Here is a 22940-nt window from a genome sequence, read left to right as displayed (position 1 = left end):
TTTCCAAAGGAAAGGAAATGCTCATCTGTCAGTTTGTTTCTAAGGCAACTCTTTTGAAGTTTCATTGTATTGTATCCTACTCATTGTATTCATCTGATTAGGAATAACATCTGGCAGCCAGATAGAACATTTCAAGGGGTGGCATCTAGCCTGTAGGCTGTAGTTTGCCCATCACTGATGTATATAATTCCCTACCCAAGGCACAAGTATAGAGCTGGAGAAGACCTTAGAGGCTATCTAATTCAATACTCTCATTTTGAAAATGAAGAAAATAATAATTAAAGTAACTTGTCCAATGTCACACAAGCAATAGGACTAAGATTCATACTCAGGTCTAATCATAATAGGTCCAATATTCTTTCCACCACATCATGCTGCCCTTACATGTGAACAATCCCCAAGAATTGCTGGCACAGTTAGGAGATCATGTGGCCAACAGACATCATCTTTTCGTTCATGGTTGAACCGACTGGTATTTCCCCCTTTTCCTTCCTCCTTTTCACTCTTATCAGTATTTTACCTGGTTCAATTCTCCCACTTCCAAACTAAACCTGCTTTTCATTTCTACTCTGGGCTCATTTATAGACCCAGAGAATAGTAAGTATCAACTTGAAAACTAAAAAGGACTTCAGAGGACCTCTAGTTCAACCTATTTATAGTATGGATGAGGAAACTGAAGCCTAGAGCCAATGGATCAATTATTAAACATTTGCTAAGTGTATACTATGTGTCAAGCACTGTGGTAACAATAGGGGTAAGGCAAAAGACATTCCCTGCCCTCAGGGAGATGACAGTCTCCCAGGGGAGAAGCAGCAAGCAAACAACTATATACAAACAAGATATATAAGATAAATTGAAAAAATCAGCAAAGGGAAGGCATGAAAATTAAGAGAGATTGGGAAAGGATTCCTGTAGAAGGTGGGATTTTTTCTGGGATTTTAAGGAAACCAGAAAGTTGAGCTGGGGGAGAACAACATCCTATGTGTGAAGGACAGCCACTCAAAGTGTCCAGAATAAGGAGATAAAGTGTCTTGTTCAAAGAACAGTAATAAGGCAGGTGTTACTGGATGGCAATGTATGTGGTGGGGTGCAAGGTGTAAAAAGACTAGAAAGGCGAGGTGGGTTGGGTTATAAAGAGCTCCAAACACCCAAGAGAGGATGATGATATCTGATCCTGGAAGTGGCCAATAGTCACTTCATTTAATGGAGTATAAAGTGACACAGTAAGACTTGCCCTTTAAGAAAATTATGTTGACAGCTGAATGGAGGATGAATTGGAATGGGGGAAGTATTGTGACATACAGATCAATCAGCAGGCTATTGCAATAGTTTATTGAGGTGATAAGGTACTATTCCAAAGTGGTGATAGTGTGAGTGGGAAATAGAGTATATGGAAGAGATGTTAGCAAGGTAAAATTGGCAGGTCTTGGCAATAGATTAGATTGAGGGGTAAGGGAGAGTGAAGAGAAAAGGATGGCAATGAGGTTTCAAGTCTGGGTGAATGAAAGGATGGTGATTCACAAAATAAGAAGAATGTTTGGAAGGAGGGATTGGGGGAGGTAGATACTGAGTTCAATTTTGGACTGATGGGCTTAAGATATTTACAGGATGACCACTTTAAGATGTCCAATAGGCAGTTGGAGATATAGGTAGAGAAGAAAGGTAGGAGTGGACAAGTAGATTTGAGAATATCATCAGTATAGAGATAATAGCCAAGTCCATGGGAATTGATGTGATCTGAAACTTATAGAAGGAGTCAAGAGAAAAGGGCCAAAGACAGAGCTGAAAGCCAAAGACTAAACAAGTTAACCACAAAGCCAGAATTAGAAGTCATCTCTTCTTGACTCCCATTCTGGTGTTCTCTCTGTGGTACCATATTGCCAAAGCAAAGTATGATGGGAAATTACACTAAATTTGGGAATCAAAAGTCCTACTTTTGAATCTTATCTCTTGTCCTTATTAAATGTAAAATCAAAGGCAACTAAATTTCGGTTTCTTCATCTGAAAAGTGGCATAGTAATATTTGGACTACCCTTTCAGGGCAATTGTAATAAATAATAACGTTTGTAAATCTAAAAATACCACATAAATATGCATTGTTTTTAAGGAGCCCCAGTCCCTGCATATTCTTTACTCATTGATATCCCAGTTCTCAGGTCAGGTCTTGCCAGAGTCCTTCATCATAGATAGAGCCACTATCAGTGACACGGAGTCCTAAGGAATCCCTATTTTTCACTATGAAGATGATTGAGGGTAAGATACAGGCTGGGTCCCCAATATCACAGCTTTGGGAATGTCCCAATATCTCATGCAGGAACTCTGAATAGAATTTCCCTAACAACTATTTGACACAGCAAGAATACTATTGTACTATTTATAAGATGTCATTTTGTGTGTAGGTTTGGCATCCTTACAAATATGTATGACAAAATTTGATAGGTGGGAAATGCCTTCATAACAACTAATTTACAAATTAATGTTTGGAACATAGACCATTTCCAAATTGTGGACTTCCTATGCTTCTTTATTAGTTCCCACAGCCCCAGTACAATAGAAGATAGAGAGTGTCTTCTCATCCAAGCTATATTAGCAGTCAAACATCCTGGGGAGGGCACTCCCAGTGGTAACAAATCTTCCAAACTTCTAGCCTTCCCAGATGTCTTCTAAGGTAGTCTAAGGCCAATGGAGGGTGTGAAGGGGGTAGTTGAAGCAAAAAAGACACCCCTGGTGGGTCTGGAGTCCAAGTCCCACCTCTAATGCTTATTACCTCTAATCTTGGGCAAGTTCTTTTGCATCCCTACTCTTCAGTTCTCTCATTTACTAAATGTGGGGATTAGAATAAATCACCACTGAGGTCCCTCTCAGGTGGAGGAAGAATGCTCTGAAAGGCTGGTGAATGATAGAATCTACTTCCCAAGCTAGAAATTATCTGAGTCATTTTCAAGAACAGGAGCAGTAGTCCTTCATGGGCTACCACTTGTTGGGGTTAAAGGAGACTCAGGTGAAGAGATAAACAGACCACTAATGAGTCCAATGGGATCTTGCAAAGGAGTGTCCTTTGGGGCCTGATCTATGGGTAATCCTAGGATATGCTGGAGATGAGCATGTTCTTTTCAGCAGAATTGTGTTTTACCTGCTGGCAAAGGGCAACAATTCACTTGTAACACAGAGGAAAAGCTGCCAAAAATCAAAAGGAAGCAGCAGGCACAAACCTATAACCTATGCCTGCTTCCCCATCCCCTAGATGGAAAGCCCAGAAAGAGAGCACTTTAAATTCTGCTCTGCAGTTTTCTAGGAGAAGATGATTCTGTTGTAAATTATTGAACGTTTCATTTAAGCTTCATAAATAAGAAAACTCAGACGAAAATGTTATATGTAAGATCAGTTTGGTAACATATAATTCCTATCTCCCTTACTCTCTTTGTCACCCTTCATCTCTGTCTCACAATTCCTTCTTTATTATAGGCAATTGAAGGTCTCAATCAGTTGCCTGAGGGAACTAGTTTATGTCTCAAAGGTAATCTAATTTCAGCAGCCAAGGGGCTTGCCTAGCATAGAGACAAGAGACAAGTGTATTCTATATGTGCATTCTAGGGCTCAAGACTTACTTGAGACCAAAAAAAATATATGGTGGTGGGAAACTCAGCCTGAGCCAAAGGATATGGACTTCATTGATACCCAAGTACCATAAATCATGGGTTTGAGTAGGCACTCAGTGATTCAGGCTTCAGTAGGCCAAAACCACAGGGAGAACTGGAAAATGTGCCAGGTACAAGGACCAGTGGATTTGATACACATCTTCAGATGGCAATTTTCTAATGTATACTTGACATCCCCATGTACAAATGGATTATTATAGCCAAGGTAATATGGTGTTGGAGAAAGCACTGGGCTAAAATATTCAAGTTCTGAACCCAGCCTTATCCCTTATTAGTTTTTTTGGGGGGGTGAGAGAAAGAGAGATATCTTGAGTAGGTTATTTGATTTCTCAATTTCTTTCTATAAAATGGGTACAATATTTCCTCCCTACCTACTTTACATCATGGCTCTCAACCAAGAAACAAAGATTACATAGCAATGATTGTCACTTGTTTTCCAGGGAAATAGTTCTCCTGAAAAATGCCCCATTGTTAGTACACGTCATAGGTCTCAGGCTAAATTGTCTTACCCAACATTTGAGGGAGTTTGCTTTAAAGATTCATCTTTGATCCCACATCTAGACTCTTGCAGCTTGAACCCACTCCATTTCTAGACTGTGTGCATATGTAAACATGTGCAAAATATATACCAAATACTTCCAAAGGAGAAAAATGATAAATAAACTCAGAGAATCAGGGAAGGCTACATGTAGGAGGTAGTCATATTTGCGGGAGGTAGTCATTTTGGGGGAAGCAATCTAGTGATTCTGTGAAAGAGTGGAGAATAGAGTACATTTCACACATGAGGGACCACTTATATAAAAGAAGGGTGCAAGATATGGAATATCACATAAAGAGAGCAGTAAGCAAGCTATTTGCCTGGAACAGAGAGTGCATGGTGAGTAATTTGAAATAAAACAGGAAATATAGGTGGGAGTCTGATTGCCAAAAGCATTTAATAACAGGCTGAAAAATTCCCTTTTGGGAATAGGTAACCATTGAAGAGCTCTGAGTGGGAGAACAGCATGTTCAGACCAACGTTTTAGGATTATCAACTTGGCAGCTGCCTAGAAGATGAATTTAAAAAAGGAGATCTGGGAAGAAGGAAGACTGATTAGAAAGCCATTACAATAGTCCTGGGGAGAGATGATGAGGTGTTGAGCTAAAGGGGGGTGTATGAGTGGAGAGAAGGAGACAAATAGGGGAGATGTTGTACAGGGAGGACTGACAAGATTTGACAACTAAATAACATGGGGAGGTTATGAGAGAAAGAAGAGTATTACTAGAAGACATGAAACTGAGTGACTGGAAGAGCATAGGATCATGGAAGCATGGCTATAGAACAGAAAGGACCTTGGAATCTACCTAGTTCAATCCTTCATTTCATAGATGGGGAATCTGAGGCCCAAGGAAGTAATGTATCTTGCCCAAGCATACAGATAGTATTCTTATGAGTTGGGATTAAAACCAAGGTTTTCTGACTCTAGAGGCAATAATTTTTCCACTCGACTAGGAAGGATGATACTATCAATAAATATGGAAAGGGCTGGAGATGTGGGCTAGGAGGAAAGGGCCTGGCAAAGTATACACGATTCCACAACTTAGACATTATTGAGTTTGAGATGCCTACATAATATCCAGATAGAAATATCCAAGAATTACCAATAACTGATAATACAAAACTGGAAATCATGATTTTAGGACTAGATATATAGATTTGGGAAATACTTGCATAGAGGTGATAATTGAACCCACATTTGCTGCTGAGATCACCAATGAAGAAAGTATAGAGAGAAAGAAGGGAAGAGAGAGCCCAAGATACCCATCCTTGAAGGACACTTTTCAAGAAATGTAATTCTCCCTTCCTCTGTTTGGTGACAGATCTCATACCAGGGACAGAATATGGTGTTGGGATATCAGCTATCATGGACAGTCAACAGAGTGTACCTGCCACCATGAATGCCAGGACTGGTAAGTCAGGAAGGTCATAAGGTATTGACACAAGTGAATCCATTTGTGTAGATTGATAGATGCTCATGTGATCATATAAGCACAATGTATTCATTCAGCTGAATCCAAACTAGCTGCCTCTAAGTGGCATGTAAATATTTGTCTTATAGAAGAGTTAGTCAGAAAGAAGTACCCCCAAATGTCCATTCCCTTCTCAGCCACTAATACCTAGGATGGGGTTAGGGAGCAGGGGATGGAGCATTGTGGCAGAAAATGAATAATCTGATGAAATACTAGAATGTGCTTACCATATGAAGTGATGTTGAGGTCCATCAGCCAGGGTGAAGTCTCAGCCTTATTCCTCAAAAGTTCTGGTCAATGCTTGGAGTTATTCAATTTTGTGAGGCACCACTTATGTGCCAATCAGTATGCTAGGAACTGAAGATACAAAGGCAAAAAACGAGATACCCTCCTGCCTTAAGGAATTTACATTCCTACTGGGGGAAGAAACACCAGTTATAAAGAAAAACAAAAGAGAAAAGGAAGAGAGATTTCAAAAAGGCACAGGTGTGGAGTGAAACCAATCTTGGACTGGAGCTATGCTTGACCAGTCAGGCTAAGTTTCAGTCTAGTGAATCTGATGAGCTCACCCTGCCAGTTTGCTGAATTCCTATCAGTGGAATCAGTTCTGGGATGATCACTGAGGTTCAGATCCACACCAAGACAATCCGGAAGGATCACATAACCCAAACTGCAAAGAGAAATCCTATCAATTTCTCTACTGTCCTATGTCTAGAGATGTCATCTAGAGACCCAGTTAATTCTAGGACCATTCTAGGCCCAATTATGCCCATCCAAGTTGAAGATATGGGCTCTGTTTGGCCTAAGAAATTTCTCCCATAGGAAATTAGTCCAAAACTAATCTAGATTACCCAGGGCTCCTTTGACCCAGGATGCCTGAATCTGGTTCAGTACAGTCCTGTATCCTTGTGAACCAATTGGGCTCCAAGAGACTGGAATTGGGAATGGGGGCAGAGGCCATGGTGAATTTACAAAGATAGTCACCACTCTATTTGATGTTAGAATGGTTTTATATTAGGTAACTTGCTCAGAGACAGAGATAGATAGGAAGAGAGAGACTGAAAGAAAATGAATGGGAACAGAGAGGATTAATCACATTCTAAAAAAGACTGAGTATCTGTAAGCAGCCTCCTCCCAGGGGTGGATATATTCCAGGGGTGTCTGAGCTAATAATACCTTTCAGCTGATTGTCCATCTGTTTGCAAGCAGCTGGCTATCTTTCAAAATGCAAGGTGCTAACAAAGTGTGAGATCATTGTCAGCAGTGACAGGCTAATCCTTGTGGCTGGCAGCCCTATCTGATTACCTAGAGCCCCCAGGGCCACATAGGCTAAATCCAGGCCAGCTCAAAGTTGGGCTACACTCCCTAAGGCCATTTTTACTTGAGTTGCTTCTGCTGAACCCCATGGAGATTCTATCTTTTGCCCAAAGATCTGGACAGTCCCCGCGACCTCATGGTGACAGCCTCCTCGGAGACCTCCATCTCCCTCATCTGGACCAAGGCCAGTGGTCCCATTGACCACTACAGAATCACCTTTACACCTGCATCTGGAATATCCTCAGAGATCACTGTGCCTAAAGACAGGACATCATACACACTTACAGACCTAGAACCTGGTACTGAATACATCATATCAGTGACTGCTGAGAGGGGCAGGCAACAAAGCTTGGAATCCACAGTGGATGCCTTCACAGGTACGAGGATTATAGAAATACTTAATAGTTCCATTTTGACTTCCAGAGATTAGGCATTGATCCCATTCTTAGAGGCATGAGAATCCCAAGTCTTAAGGCTGGAAGGGATATTGAGAGTGCTAGTCCCTGCCTACATACTTGTTCCATTCCAAGGGGCAATGCATTTGCCTTGTTTTCAAAGATCATCATACTTTTCCATTTGAAATGAACCTAACGCAACTTATTCCTTTTGCAAGGAGAAGGAGAGAGAATGAGAAAGGGATGGGGAGATCAATAGGGAAATGGATAGGAGAGGGAGATGAAGGGGAAGAGGAGAGAGACAGACAGACACAGAGAGAGACACAGAGACAGAGACAGTCAGAGACAGAGACAAAGGAAGAAAGCACACAGGTAAAACTGAGTCTTTTGGAGGTAGAGGGAGAGAGAGAAAATGAGGGAGAAGGATAAGAAAGAGGAAGAAATAAGAAAGGGAAAAGAGAGAGAGAGGGGAAAAGGAGAGGAAGAGAAAATGGAAAAAAGGGGAGAAGGAAGAGAGAATGTCAGAGCACATGGTAAGAAAGGGAAAGCAGAAAGAAAAGATAGTGTAAGCATGTTAAAACCAGTAGAAATGCATATCGGCCATGGGAGGGGGAATTTGGGAGGGGGGTGAAGGGGAAAGTAAGAACATAAATCAAGTAACCATGTTAACTTTTCTAAAAAATAAATATTAAAAAAAAGGAAAAAGAAAAGATAGTGTAAGTTCAGTCCAAAGAGGTGGACATTGTTTCACCCCCTTTTTATAGGCTTTCATATCTTTCAAATAATTAGGAATCCAGGGGGCAGCTGGGTAGCCCAGTGGATTGAGATCCAGGCCTAGAGATGGGAGGTCCTAGGTTCAAATCTGACCTCAGACACTTCCCAGCTGTGTGATCCTGGGCAAGTCACTTGACCCCCATTGTCCACCCTTACCACTCTTCTGCCTTGGAGCCAATATACAGTATTGACTCCAAGATGGAAGGTAAGGGTTTAAAAATAATAATAATAATAATAATTAGGAATCCTAGAAAAAGAGATGTTCTGTACTATGCTGCCCTAACCTAAAGCAGATCACATACATAGGAAAATGAGCCTTAGCCCAGTCTTCTCCCAATCCTATTTGAGCACCTTGCCCTAGAATAGCATTTGAATTAACCAACTAAATACTCTTGGTCCAGAAGAGTAGAATCAGACTCACCTGTAAACCTATACACATTCATCTCTGGGGGAAAGCAATCTTGAATATGTGTGGGGGCCAATCAACTTTTAGTCCCTAATTGCAAGGCTTTTTCAAAATTCCAGAATACTTCATTCTGTAGGCAATAGGTTATGGATCAGTTGCTGTTAAAATGCATGGGTTCTTCTGTTGCTGGTACATAAGTCTTCAACTTTCCTTTTGGTTCATAGGTTTCCGTCCCATTACCCATCTGCACTTCTCTCATGTCACTTCCTCCAGTGTAAACATCACCTGGAGTGACCCATCCCCTCCAGCTGACAGGCTCATCCTGAACTACAATCCCCGAGATAAGGAAGAAGAGTCTTTGGAAGTCTCATTGGATGCTACCAAAAGACATGCCATTCTGATGGGTCTGCAGCCAGCCACTGAGTATATCGTGAATCTGGTGGCTGTTCATGGGATGGTGACCTCTGAGCCTATTGTGGGCTCCATTACTACAGGTAAAATCAAGTGAGAGAAGGGAAAGGAGAAGAGAAGAAGAAAGTCAGCAGAAAAGACAAAAAGCACATTAGGGAAATGGATTTGCTCTTATGCTTTGAAATCTCTCTAGAGTCGCTAGGCAATCTTATTGAACTAAAACAGGATGGCAGTGAAAGGGCTACCACAAACAAGCATTTACTAAACACCAAGCACAGTGCTAAATGCTAAAGTGTCCCTACCCTGAAGGAGTTTACATTCTACTAAATATTGGCAGAACATAGTTTCATTTTGTTGTTATATAGTCATTTCTGACTCCATAGCCCTATTTGGGGTTTTCTTGTCAAAAATTCTGGAGTGGCTTGACATTTCCTTCTTTAGCTCATTTTATAGATGAAGAAACTGAGACAGACAGCATTTAAAGACTAGCCCAGGGTCACACAGTAGTAAATGTCCGAGGCTGGATTTGAACTCAGGAACATGAGTCTTCTTGACTCCAAGATAAGAACTCTTTCCCCTGCACCACCTAGTTGCCTTTGATTTTGCAGAGAAGGAAGGAAAGACTTCTCATCTTGCTCCCAATTCAAAAGATTTCTATTGTGTCAACTTTAAAGATTTCATAATCCAGTATAATATCTTGCTGATATATACCTTCTAACAGCTTCCTCTTTATCCCCAGGGCCACTTTCCAAGCCAACTAGGTTTCATGTGATTCACCTGCCTCCCATATCAAACAGTCCTACTCAGGTTACTATCTATGTGATCTTGGCCAAATCATTGAGCCTCTCCAGGTCTCAGTTTCCTCATCCATAAGATAAGGCAACTAGATGATCTCCAAGTCCCTTTCAGGATCTAACTAATGTCTATGATCCCATAATTTAGTATATAGCTTCTATCACCTCTTCAGAGTCTTCCATAAGACTCTCTATGAGTGATGTGTTAGACCAAGATCTGACTATGGTGGCAGAGATGGCATTCATTCATTGAACCCTTGTCCAAGATGCCATTCAAATGTTTCCCCTTGTTAGAATGTGAACTCCTTGAGAATAGGGACTATCTTGCTTCTGTTGGCAGTTAGCACTGTTCTTTGAACATTGTAAATATTTAATAAATGTTTCTTTTTTATTCATTCATTCATTAATACCACAAAGGTTATTGGCTCCTAGACTAGACAAGGAAAGAAAGAGACTTGTTTGTTATTTTTCTGAATCTGTGCCCTTCCCCTCCACCCTATCCTGACCCTCCAGGGATCGACCCTCCTAAAGAAATAGTAATAAGTAATGTTACCAAGGACTCTGTGACTGTCTCCTGGAGCCCTCCCGTTGCATCTTTTGACTATTATCGAGTATCCTATCGACCCACACAAGGTAAGTGATGACTAATGTATTTAATTTAACAAGAATTAATATGTGGCACAGAGTAAAGAATTCTGGCGTACCTAGACTCAAATTTTGGCTCTGCTCTCTTCTTCATTTGTGACCTTGGACCAAGTCACTAAATTCTCTTGACTTCATCTTCCTTATCAGTAAAATAAAGATGTTAGAATAGGTGACCTCTAAGATCTCTCTCAGCTCTGATTCTATGAACTATGAACTTAAATAGTCTTTGGAGTTGTGGAAGCATTATTATAGAACAATAATTACAGACCAGAGGGCAACAGACCCATCCTTGCCTGCTTTTTTTTCTTTCCATAGTAATTTTATGATGTTCCACCAAATTAGTTTGAAGATTTAATTCCATTAAATTCAAGAAAAAAAAAGCAGTGGGATGCCATTAAAATCTTGCCTACATCCTACCCCAATCCTAGAACAAAGTATAATATAGTTCATTAAAATCTGGAAGAAAAAAAAATTAGTTGTTAACCAGCAGTGCTAACTAATCCCTGTTGTGCAATATTGAGAAATGATATATCCTGCTGAGAGGAGATGGTATGGACCAGGAAGCTGAACTAGATGACCTCAATTGTTTCTTTTGTATAAAAGAACCCAGGGGGAGCAGTGTAAGGGTGGTATAAGACCTCAAAAATCCATCTCAAAAATTCCCTGGTTCTTTGAGTCTTCCATTCCTTCCAAATCTGGAATTCTATGATTCTGTGGAAGTCAAGATACTTTAGCAAAAACGGAGGAGTAAATTCTAGGACTGGAACCCCAAGGGATATCTTCAGAAATAGCAGAGGTGCCATGATACTAGAACAATGGGAAAGGGGCTCGCCCAATCTCTGCCACACTGGACAAGCTATAAATCAAAGGAAACTGGCATTGGACTCTGCCTTTCATGTCCAGCTCTTGCTGAAGCCTGGTTCATGATGAGAGGCAGTGAATATTCCCAGCCATGATGGGGGAATGGAGAGTTTGCCAAAGATTCCCTCCCATGAAATGCCAGCATAATTTTTGCAGCCAGGCTTTTTGATGCTGACCAGGTACATGGGGGAGAAGAGAATTGCCTTAAAAGTCACCATCTCTTAGACAAACTAACTAGCATCCTCTTTTTAATATATTAAATTAGAGGAACCTTGAATCTCACTAAATCCTTAGTCCCTAACTTCATTGTACCTCAGTCTAAATAGCCATTTGTTTCTCCCCTTTGTGCTATATTCTGGGTTTCCCTGAAATATTGGAAGACATTGCTACAATCTAACAGTAAGTTTTTATTATTCTTAGTGGGGAGACTAGACAGCTCGGTGGTGCCCAATACAGTCAACGAATTCACCGTCACGAACCTGTACCCAGCTACAGAATATGAAATCAGCCTGAACAGTGTTCGAGGGCGAGAGGAAAGTGAACGTATCTGCACACTCGTGCATACAGGTAGGATGTCTCTCACCACTGACACTAGACCCTAGGCATTCGTCTTCCCTTTCAATGGTGGTTTACATGTAGTAGTAGAGTACCATGGATAGAGAATGGGGCTAGAATTAAGAAGATCTGGGTTCTAGTTCTAACTCCACCATGGAACTAGAGGAATTAATTTGACTTGCGTGCACCTCAATTATCCTTATCCATGAAATGGGGATAATAGTATATGCCATGCCTAACTATTGGGAAGATTAAGCAAGATCACTTTTATTAAGGTATTTTGGAAACTGTAAGGCACTCTACAGATGTAATCTATTACTATCTCAGCGTCCACTGTTCTGGAGGGGCTCCAGTGTCTATTTCTCCAGCTTTGCCCTAGCCTCTGGGTACCCAGAGTAATAAAAGTAGGACAAGTAAGAAGTGAAGCCCTTGGTCCCTAAAACAGAGATTTAGGATCAGCAACAAGTGACTCCATTTTGGTGGAGCCAGGAGTGTGTTGGAGTTAGTTCATAACAGCTTGTGAGAGCTAATTATTCAATTTTTAATATGAGCACTTACACCTCAAAAATAAGCAAATTCTTGATTTTGTTGATTATCTTGACTTGAGAAAATAATGAAGACAGTGTTAACCACTGTTAATGATGCTTACTGATTTTAAAAATATATTATGAATGCTTTTTTTTGGAGAGCTAGTTGTTAAACATTTATCAGGGCACCTCTGTGTGAAAAATAGGGGTTCCCTGAATAATGCTAGGCAATTCATAATTTCCAAAACTCAACATGTCCCTCTGTAGTACCAATTGTAGTACCAATCATTCATTGCCCAAGAGGTCTTGGATTTATTTTTTAAATAAGATTTATTCATGTTAAAGTGGACCCAGAGCTGGACTTGGAGTCAAGAGTTCAAATCTTGACTCTGGCCCTAGGAAATTCACTTTGCCTCATTTTCCTCATTTATAAAATGAGAGGCATGGATTTTATGTCTTCTACTATCCCTTATAGTTCTAAATCGATGATCCTTTGTCTTTTGTCTTTTCATTGAAGTCTTTTCTCTAGATTGACCCTTCTTTTGTCACAAAGGAAAATAAGCGAAAACATCCAATACAGAAACCTTGTCTGACATTGTCCTAGTAGAAGATTCCAACTCCATCTCTGCCCCAATGCAGAGATATATTTCATTATCTCTTCTCTAGCCCCTTCACTGACTTTTCCATTACTCAGAGTTAGGAGTGTCAAGAATTTCAGGGAGCATTTACACCAAGACTTAGCTTCTGATGTGGAAAGTGGTCTATTACAAAGCATGAAGCATACGGAACCTTTCTAAGCTTTCACTGATGGAAGGAAGTTGCTGTATAAACACTGAATCATCCCCAGACAGGTGAAAATCCATCCTATTTTTAAAGCACTCTAGAAAAGGAAATTCCAGTCTCCCTTGGCAACTCTCTCTCCAATGCTAGCTGTCTGTGTTGGGAAAGCCCACTATAAATGTGATCTAAATCTCTCAAAGGATCACTACCTTTGCTTTTATTCACAACTAGGGTAATGGGAAGAGCCCCGGACTTGGACTTGGGACAGATTTAAGTCCAGTTCTGTCTTTGATGCCTATTAATTGGAGCCAAGTCATTTAACTTTGCTGAGCCTCAGTTTACTCTTCAGAAAAATGAGGTTGTTGGACCAGATGACCTTTGAGGTCCTTTCCAGTTCCCTCACTTGCAGGATAACTATACAGCTAAGTCCCCATTAGTACAAATAATCTCATATGATTCAATTTAATGCTGCATATTTCCATTGTGCTGCAACCAATTAGCATATTTTGCATAATTATAACTTCAAATAGCACTAATTTGAATACACGGACTACTTCAGAGGATTCATTGTTTACACTAATTATTTGCTTGACAGGGTCTTGTGGGGATCAAAGAAATAATATGTGCAAAGTGCTTTACAATCCTTAAAGAGCTACATAAACATCATTATTGTCGTTATTGTTATTGCTCATAGAGGTAAAGAATAGATAGTCAGCCTATTTTTCAATTCTTTCCTGAAGGGTAAAACTCATAGTTTCTTCTTCAGTCTTAGCCCAGTTAGCCCACTATATTACCCATTTCTGTCTGGTCCCTCAGCAAGAGTACTCTGCTTCACAGAGATTTCAGCATCCCAACCCAGAGAGGAGAAATATTATAGGAAAGAAGTTATACTGAGGTTAAACAGAAAGACAGAGCTCAAGTCCTAATTGTGCTACTACCATTACTACTACTACTACTACTAAATATTATATATATATGATATATAAAATATATAAATATAATAAATAATTATTATCACTAGCATTTACATTATGCTTTGATTTATTTACAAAAAAATTTAAGATTTATTTAAAAAATAATTTTACATATATTATCTCATTTTATCCTCCCAACAAGACTGGGAAGTAAGTGCTATTATTATCTCCATTTTACAGATGATGAAACTGAGACTCACAGAGATGAAGTAACTTACCTAGGGTCACACAACTAGTAAGTGTCCAAGGAAGGTTTCAAACACGTCTTTCTGACTCTACTTCCAACACCCTATCTACTATACCATTTAGCTAACTGCCTTCTCATTAATGCTAATATTTGTATAGCACTTTAAAGTTTGGAAAGCATTTATTAAATGTTACCTCTTTTGGTCCTCATAACAACTTCCAGGACATACGTACTATTATTATCCCTATTCTACAGATGAGGAAACTGAGACTCATAGAGATTAAATGACTTTCCCAGGGTTACATAGCTAGTAAGTGTCTGAAGTAATATTTGAATTTGGGTTGTCCAGGATCCAGATCCAATCTCTATCCACTAAACATCCTAGCTTTTTCCTCATTTCCTAATTGTGTTTATTTGGTCAGGTCAGTAGCCCTGAATCTCTATTTCCTCACTCACCTCACTGAATTTTTGTGAGGTTCAAATTGGACATACGTAAAGTACTTTGTAATGTTGATATAATTCTATATAAATATACTCTACATTTTGTAAATTCTATATAAATATACCCTATATTTTATAGTCTATAGTTTATAAATTCTATATAAATACATTGCACAATATATCATATATCATATATAATACAATAATACATTATACATCCAATATTTTGTGTCCTGTATAATGTACAATATGTTATATATCTAATATTTTGTGTTCTATATAAATATATTCATATTATACAATATATTCTATAGCCAATATTTTGTGTTCTATATATTATATATACATTGTATATAAAACATGAATACAATATTTTGTGTATTCTATATGAATACATTTATAGTCTACATAAATACCTTTTATAGCATTTATAATAAAGCTATGCTAATATTTATATGCCATGTTAACCTATGTTATTTATTATTTCATTTTCTTATATATACTATGCATACTATGTTATGTTTTACTACATAACCTATATATTATATGACCAATTCAGAAAGAATTTATTAAGCACCTACTTCAATGACTTTGGGGAAAAAAGTAAGATTGATGACTTTGCACAACTTTGCCTCACTTCAATCCAATTCACTTTCAAGACACATCACCTCTTGATATCATTGGTCCTCTTTAAAAATAAAGGATGATCAACTATTGGACAGATGATTTGATGGAAACAGACCTGGCACTAGAGTCAAAGGACCTCAATTAAAATCCTGTTGTTGATACATATTGCCTGTGTGACTCTGGGCAAGTGACTGGACCTCCTGGGGCTTTTCTATCATCATCTGTAAAATGAGAAAGTTGGACTAGCTCTCCTCCATGTCTGAGTCTATGCTCCCATGTACAGGTTTCCACACATTTTAATTTAAGCCTCTTCTGAATAACCCTGTAGCCCAAGGCATCTGTCTGCCTAGACCATCCATCTTTCCCACCTTAGCCATAATCACAGTGAATAAGGAAAGAGCAGATCCTCAGCAGGTAACAGCTTCAATTAGCCCCAGTATTGGGGAATTTCCTTGCATCCACCCACCTCCAACCTCATCAGGCCAGAATTGATGGTCTTCAGGATAAATGAAAATGATTGATTCCTAAGAATCCTCATTGCTTCTTCTTATATTGTGACCAGTCTAGGAAAAACATCTGTAAGGCAATGCAAAGATTCCTACAAGAACAATGAAGTCCTTTCCCAACAGGATGCAAGTAGGACTTGCTAACCTCCTCCTTATACTGGACTGTCTTCCTGCTAGACGCCTCGCCATACTTTCATGGAATCCCTCTTCCCATCCCCAATTCATTTTGGGGAAAAATGGGTAGGAGAAAGGAACAAAAATCTAGCTTCCTATGTATGTTAAAGCATGGTTCCTAGTTGTGTTTTTAAACCAATGACATGAAGAGCATAGATTTAAAGATAGAAGAGACTGTGAAGATGACTGAGTCTAAGAACTGGTACCCAGTGAGCCATGGAAAGCTGCTGCTTCAACCTGCATAAGAATGTTAGAAATCTAGGCTCTTTGCCACTGGAAATATTTCATCTGAGGAATTTCAGACGCAAGTTCTGAGGAGTTTCCTGGCCTAAAGTAAAAGAGGACAGGGAAATCTCTGGCCAGTCAGAAACATATTGTCTACTTAGATACTCTGTAGAGCTTCCATACGTCCAATATTCAATGGATCTCATCAGGGAAAATGCACTTGGTCCAATGATAAATGATACAATTCTTCTGCATCCTCACTTTCATGGTTCTTGCTTATAGTCTCCCATGAATCCTCAATAGATTCTCTATTCATTACTGCAGTACTTCCTCAAGGCTAGAGGTTCTTAACCTTTTGGGAGTTAGGGAACTCCTTGACAGTCTGGTGAGGTCTATGGACCTCTTCCCAGAATAATTTTTTAATAATTGAAAGAAATTCAAATGTCCATTTAGAGATTAGTGAAAGTAATTAATAATCAATAATGATATATTTTTAATGAAACAAAAAGGTTATTTTTTCCCATTTCTGTTCATGAAACCCCTGAAATCTACTCATACATTCCATGGTCCCCAAATTAAGAATACCTGCTCTTGGCCTTTTATAATTCTGTGAGCATCACTGAATCATTCAAATGGTCATGTCCATATGTTTAAACCATAAAGACTTCTATAAATCTGATCTAGCCTCATCATCACCAGTGCCACCATCACCGTTATTGCAGCTATTAATTATGAACAGGTGCCCCTAAAGCAGATGTTCAATGATAACCAATCAATCAGAAATGGTCATTGGCACTGACTTTCCTCATCAGGGTTCAGGTATTCCTGGTCTTTGAGTTTACAGTCCTAAGGTCTCATAAACAAATTTCAAATGTGTTACCTATAGGTCCCTCTTCATGATATTTTGTCTGAGAGAGATAACTCAGGAAGTTACCCAGATTGGTATGTCTAGTGTAACAAGTATCTTATTTCCAAAATTTTAGTTTGGGGTACTCAATTTCTGTTTGATGAGGAAGTTATCTCTACCAGTGTAAATAAAGGTCCTGGGATGATGAGAGCTGAAGTGAGTTTCTGACTCCGAGGTGGTCTTCCAGGGTACTCTGCTTTCTATCCATTAAGAAAATGATGTCAAACTCAAATAGAAATGGTGGGAGTGAAGGGGGGGATTAAACTTTATAAAATGATCTCTGAGGGGCCGCATATTAACTGAGAAAACCACAAATGGACATAAAATATCTTTTATTATATGTTTTTATTTATTTTTAAAATATTTCACAATTATACTGGACTCTGAACTACACTCTGTAAGTATAACCTGGAATGTATGATGCTTTTGCAGCTATGCCATATTGCTTCTTACTATTTCTAGCTTTTTAAAAATCATGACCCTCAATTTCACCTGGGTTTCACTTGTAGTAGTGAGTGATACAAAATTCATGTATAAAAAATCTCTTAAGGTTTTCTGTGTTTGGGCAACCTAAAGTTCTAGGTCTACTTAGGGTATGAGAATGGTAGGCAGGCTCAGGACACTCAAGTAGAGAATTTGTCATTGTAGTTCAGTCATTTCAGTTGCGTCTAACTCTTCATGACCTTATTTAGACTTTTCTTGGTAAAGATACCAGAGTGGTTTGCCATATTCTTATCCAGCTTATTTTACAGATGAGTAAACTGAGGCAAACATCTAGTAAGAGTCTGATGCCAAATTTGCACTCAGTTTTTCCTATCTCCAGGTCAAGTACACCACTCAGCTTCCCAGAAAATAGAGAAAGACCAACAATCTTAAACATTGGTCCCAAAAAATTTAAGTTGACTCAAATTCATCTAACTTAGCAAACATTTATAAAGTGGTGTGTTAGAAATTGGAAATATAAAGTAGAACAGATTATGGTCCCTGCACTTAAGGAATTGACAACCCATTTGGAGAAATAAGAAAAATACATACATTAGAATAAGGAAATATAGCTAAAACCTCCCCTACAGTTGGAGATATTCAAAATCAGAGAGCTATCTCAGGAAATAAAAGTAATAATAATGAAAATAGTACCTAGAGAGACTATGTGGGGTAGGGAGAAAAGACCTGGATTTGGAATGAGGGAATTTGTGTTCAAATCTTGGTTCAGTCACCCACCCCCTCTCTAGGCCTCATTTTCCTCATCTGGAAAATATGGTGTGGGACAAGGTGGTATCTTGGGTTCCTTCCCAGCTCTATAATCTATGATTTTAGGAACTACTAATTTTATGGTGCTCTTAAGTTTGCAAAGTGCTTTACAGATATAATCTCATTTGAGGTAGTGATTCTCCCATCATTACAGGTCTTCTAGCAAATCTCTTGGTCAGAGATGTTGGTAACCTCTTCTATTGTGGGTTAGACTGGATGATCTCTGAGCTCTCTTCAAATTCTAGGATTGTAAGAAATGTGCAGGAGAGGTCCAAATGGAAGCATTATGAGATGTTCAAAAAGGGAGAGAGAATTTCTAGCATTGGGAGGGGGAGAGGGGAAGGGGGAAAAGGGGGGAAGGGAATGAGGGAAGACTTCATGAAAGAAATATTACCAGAGCTGAGACTTGAAGAAGAAAGAGATTTGAAAAGGCAGAGATGGAGGATGCCCTCCAGGCAGATATGGTATTATATCCACAGGCAAGGAGGTTCTAATGTACTAGCCTTTGGGGAAAAGACTAATAGAGCAAGATTCCTCCTTAGGGGGCTACAGAGAATCAGAAGCATGTCCTCAAGTGAACAAACTCCATCTGTCCAATAAAAGAGACACTGACGTCTCTCAAGTTGCCTTCTGTGCCCAGGAAAAGGATGTCCATCAGCAGAGAGGCCATTCTGAGTACCTAGAATAGGCAATCTCATTTGAAATGAGATTGGAGAGGTTCTGAGAAATTCCACTTGACTTCACATATCTCCTGGGCTCAGGCACCATGCTGGCTAGCTGTACTTCTGCCATCCAGCATACTTTCCTTTGGGTTGAAAGCATGACTTTCTCCAGGCATTACTTTTTAAACAAATTAAAATGCAAATAGATGGGAAAGAGTAAATTGAATCACTAACACCTTTAGTATGAGTGGGTTGATCAGATGGCTTTTCTTCCTAACAAGATAAAACTTAGTTTAGCTGTTTCACAAGTATATGCCTTATCTTTCCAATTTGATTATAAACTTCTAGATGATTAGCTGCCTAGAGATCTTTTCGTATTCCCCTCCAGTGTTTAGTCTTATGCTATGTGTTCATAAATGGAATACTTGCTCAATAAATGCTAGCTGATTGGCTTAACAAAAGAATAAGTATATGAACCAAGAGGAAGGAGAATGACAACATGAGAGAGAGAGAGAGAGAGAGAGAGAGAGAGAGAGAGAATCAGAAAGTTAGAGTAGAAAGAACACTGGATTCAGAGTCAGAATCTAGTCCTCACCTTGACTCTAATTAGCTGTGTGACTTTGGATGAGTCATTATCCAGACAGTGTTCTCATCTATAAAATGATCTTTTCAGTCTCTTCCAGGTCTAGCATTCTTTGGTGCTCTAGGCAAGATCATGGGATTGAATGAGCACCAGAGAGACCAGAGAATATGAAAGACAAACTTCCTTAGCTTTGCAATTTTGCCCAATATTGCCCAGGTCCCATAGAAAACCATGTTGCCATGGAAAGGACATTAGATGTGGAGTCAGAAGTCATATAGACTCAATCCTACTTCTGCTACTCTCTTAAGCATGTAACCTGGCTGATGACTTTGTACAACTCTCAGACTCACTTAAAACCAACTCACAAGGAAGTAAAGACATCATCTTGTGATGTCTTTGGTCTTCTTCAAAAATGATGGATCAACAACAGCCTTGGCAAATCACTGGAGAATCGCTGGGTCTCATTTGGTCTCTTCATCTGTAAAACTAAGGGGTTGGACAAGATGATCTCTGTGGCCTCTCCTCACCTTAAATCTGTGATCTGTTTTAACTGAATCCTGCCTGGTGAAAGTTCGTTGTTGTTACTCATCCTACACTCTTACCCTCTCCCCCTTTCCTCCCTACCTCCATCATCTAACATTCACCATTCCCTTTCAGCCATGGACAATCCAGTAGATCTGATTGCCACCAACATCACCCCAACAGAAGCCCTGTTAAAGTGGAAATCACCTGTGGGTGAAGTTGAGAACTATGTCCTTGTCCTAACACACTTCACAGGTAGGATCCTCCAAACTTGGGTGAGGGTGTTGTTGGGGGGATGGGGGGAATGTAGGAATGACTATCCTCCTTGGAAAGGAAAAAACAATGCAGTTACGATAAATCCAAGAACAAGAGGAGGAAGAAGCCTCCTTTCTCTCTTCTCAAACATGCTCAAACATAGCAAAAGGCAACCAGATTCTAAAAGTGATGGTTTGCCAGTCTGTCTATAAGCAGTTACTATGTCCTTACTATGAATCAAGCACCATGAAATAAAAGAAAGGCAAAAACAGTTCTCGTTCTCAAGAAGCACATAGTCTAATGGGGAAGATAATGTATAAATAATAATCTTATATACGTATAACATTATAATTTAATATATGTATATATTGTATATAATTTATATATATATACCATATTTATATAATTTAATATAACATTATATATACACATGGAGAGCCAGGCCTGGAGACAGGAGGTCCTGAGTTAAAATCTGACCGTATTTTTTAGTTGTGTGATCCTGGATAAGTCACTTAACCCCCTATTACCCAGCCCCTACCACTCTTCTGCCTTAGAAACAATATTTAGTATTGATTCTAAGACAGAAGGTAAGGATTTTTTAAAAATCTATACAGTATAAATGGAAGGTAATCTCAGGAGGAAGGCCACAGATAACACAGAGCCAGAAATCAAAGGATCTGCCTTCAAATTCTATCTCTGTCATTGATTACCTTTGTGACCTGGGGCAAAGTCATTTAACCAATCTAGGTCTCAGCTTTATTCTTTATAAGTTGGAAGGGTGTTACACTAGATGATAGCTCTAGGTCTATACATATTTTAAGATTCAGCAATATTGCCTTCAGTTTTAAGTGAACCTTTCCTAAGCCAGCATTTCTTATTTCTTACATATCCATATGCACCTAATTTCAGTTGCTGGAGAAACCATCCTAGTGGATGGAATCAATGAAGAATACCAACTTGTGGACCTGCTTCCTAATACTCACTACACAATCACCATGTATGCCACCAATGGACCTCTCACCAGCAGCACCATTAACACCAACTTCACCACTCGTAAGTGCCTAAGCATGGACCTAACCTCCTAAAGGGTGTAATCTCTGTCTATGTAGGAGATATATTCCAATATTTTAGACTAGGCAAAGGACCTCAGTCCATGCATCTTAGGATAGTATTACAAAAAAAAAATCTGAGACAGCTAGGTGGCATAATGGATAGAGCACTGGACTTGTTTTACTCTTCATGACCCCATTTGGACTTTTCTTGGCAAAGATACTGGAGTGGATTGCCATTTCCTTTTACAGCTCATTTTACAGATGAGGAAACTGAGGAAAATAGGGTTAGGTGACTTGCCCAGGTCACACAGCTAGTGTCTGAGGCTACATTTGAACTCAGTTCTTCTTGACTCCAGACCTAGTTACTCTCCACTGCACCATCTAGCTGCCCTTAGATTTAGTTACTCTATGAATTATGTTTTTATACAGGATTATACTAGAAACCAAGAGAGACCTACAGGTAATTAAGACACAATTCCTGCTATAGCAGAGCTAATGGTTTTTGTCTTTGTAGCCTCAAAGCATAATGCCACTCTTGTCACACAGTAGGGACTCCATTAAAGTCCCTACTTTGGGGTTGAACTAAATCTAATCCAATCTAGCAGTGAGGCTATAACAGACACAAATATCACATACTATTCAATAAATGTGATAAATATAGAGAGGAGACTATAAGGAGTATTTCAGCACCATAAAAGAGACAGAGCATTTACTGAGTGCCACTTGGTAAAGACAGTATTCCAGCTTCAAGTCTCTGATGTGATCCTTAGCTTTTGATTTAGCACGAGTCTCAGACACTGAAGGCACTAGGGTCAGGTACTAGGGGACTTTCTCTAACAGTAGAATGATGAGGCACTGAAGGATAGAAACTAGTCCAATAATCTACTGGGTTACAACAAAGAGACTGCAAACTGCCACTTATATACCTGCATGAATCATAGAGGGCAGTGAAAGTGAGCTTTGACTCTCAGCAAATCAGAAGAAAATCTATTTTCGCTGCTTCCTGTCATGCCAGGGCTTAAGCAGCAGGGTCAGATAGAAAAGGTCAGACTGGGAATCCAGAAGAGGCTGATGGATAGCAGAGATCTGGACTGGAAGGTATCCCGTCCCAAAGTCAGCTCGTTAGGAGATGGATGTTGTGAGGGTACCACAAAAAATAGATGAGGATCAGGCCAGTGATCAAAAGATCTTCACAGGCAAAGAAAGCCAAGCAGGGACCAGGGTTCCTGGGGGGAGGGAGCATGGCAACACCAACCTGATGGTTTTGTATATTGCCACGTGCTCCTTGGAAGCCATGCCTTACAGAGTGGGTTACCCCACAGACTCCTCCCTGACCCATCATGGTACCCTGTAGTCTCCATCAGAGCAAAATTGAACCATGCTCTCTCTCCCCAGGAAGATTCTTTTTTCTGGGACTCTGCTAATTATTCTCAATATTCT

At 39.5% G+C, this 22940-nt stretch overlaps 1 protein-coding gene across 1 annotated transcript in view; it reads left to right on the top strand.

The window, feature by feature from the left end:
* The window catches only part of TNR (tenascin R), a 110029-nt gene that overhangs the window by 47851 nt on the left and 39238 nt on the right, over positions 1 to 22940 (top strand). Inside the window, exons 8-14 of the mRNA XM_044673994.1 lie at positions 5520 to 5609; positions 7100 to 7363; positions 8786 to 9055; positions 10280 to 10399; positions 11693 to 11839; positions 20329 to 20448; positions 21358 to 21501. Coding sequence (XP_044529929.1) covers positions 5520 to 5609; positions 7100 to 7363; positions 8786 to 9055; positions 10280 to 10399; positions 11693 to 11839; positions 20329 to 20448; positions 21358 to 21501 — 1155 coding nt within the window. The remainder of the gene's footprint in view (positions 1 to 5519; positions 5610 to 7099; positions 7364 to 8785; positions 9056 to 10279; positions 10400 to 11692; positions 11840 to 20328; positions 20449 to 21357; positions 21502 to 22940) is intronic.

This window comes from Gracilinanus agilis, chromosome 4, assembly GCF_016433145.1.
Source record: "Gracilinanus agilis isolate LMUSP501 chromosome 4, AgileGrace, whole genome shotgun sequence".
Taxonomy (NCBI): Eukaryota; Metazoa; Chordata; class Mammalia; order Didelphimorphia; family Didelphidae; genus Gracilinanus; species Gracilinanus agilis.
This window is presented reverse-complemented; position numbering and strand designations above follow the sequence as displayed.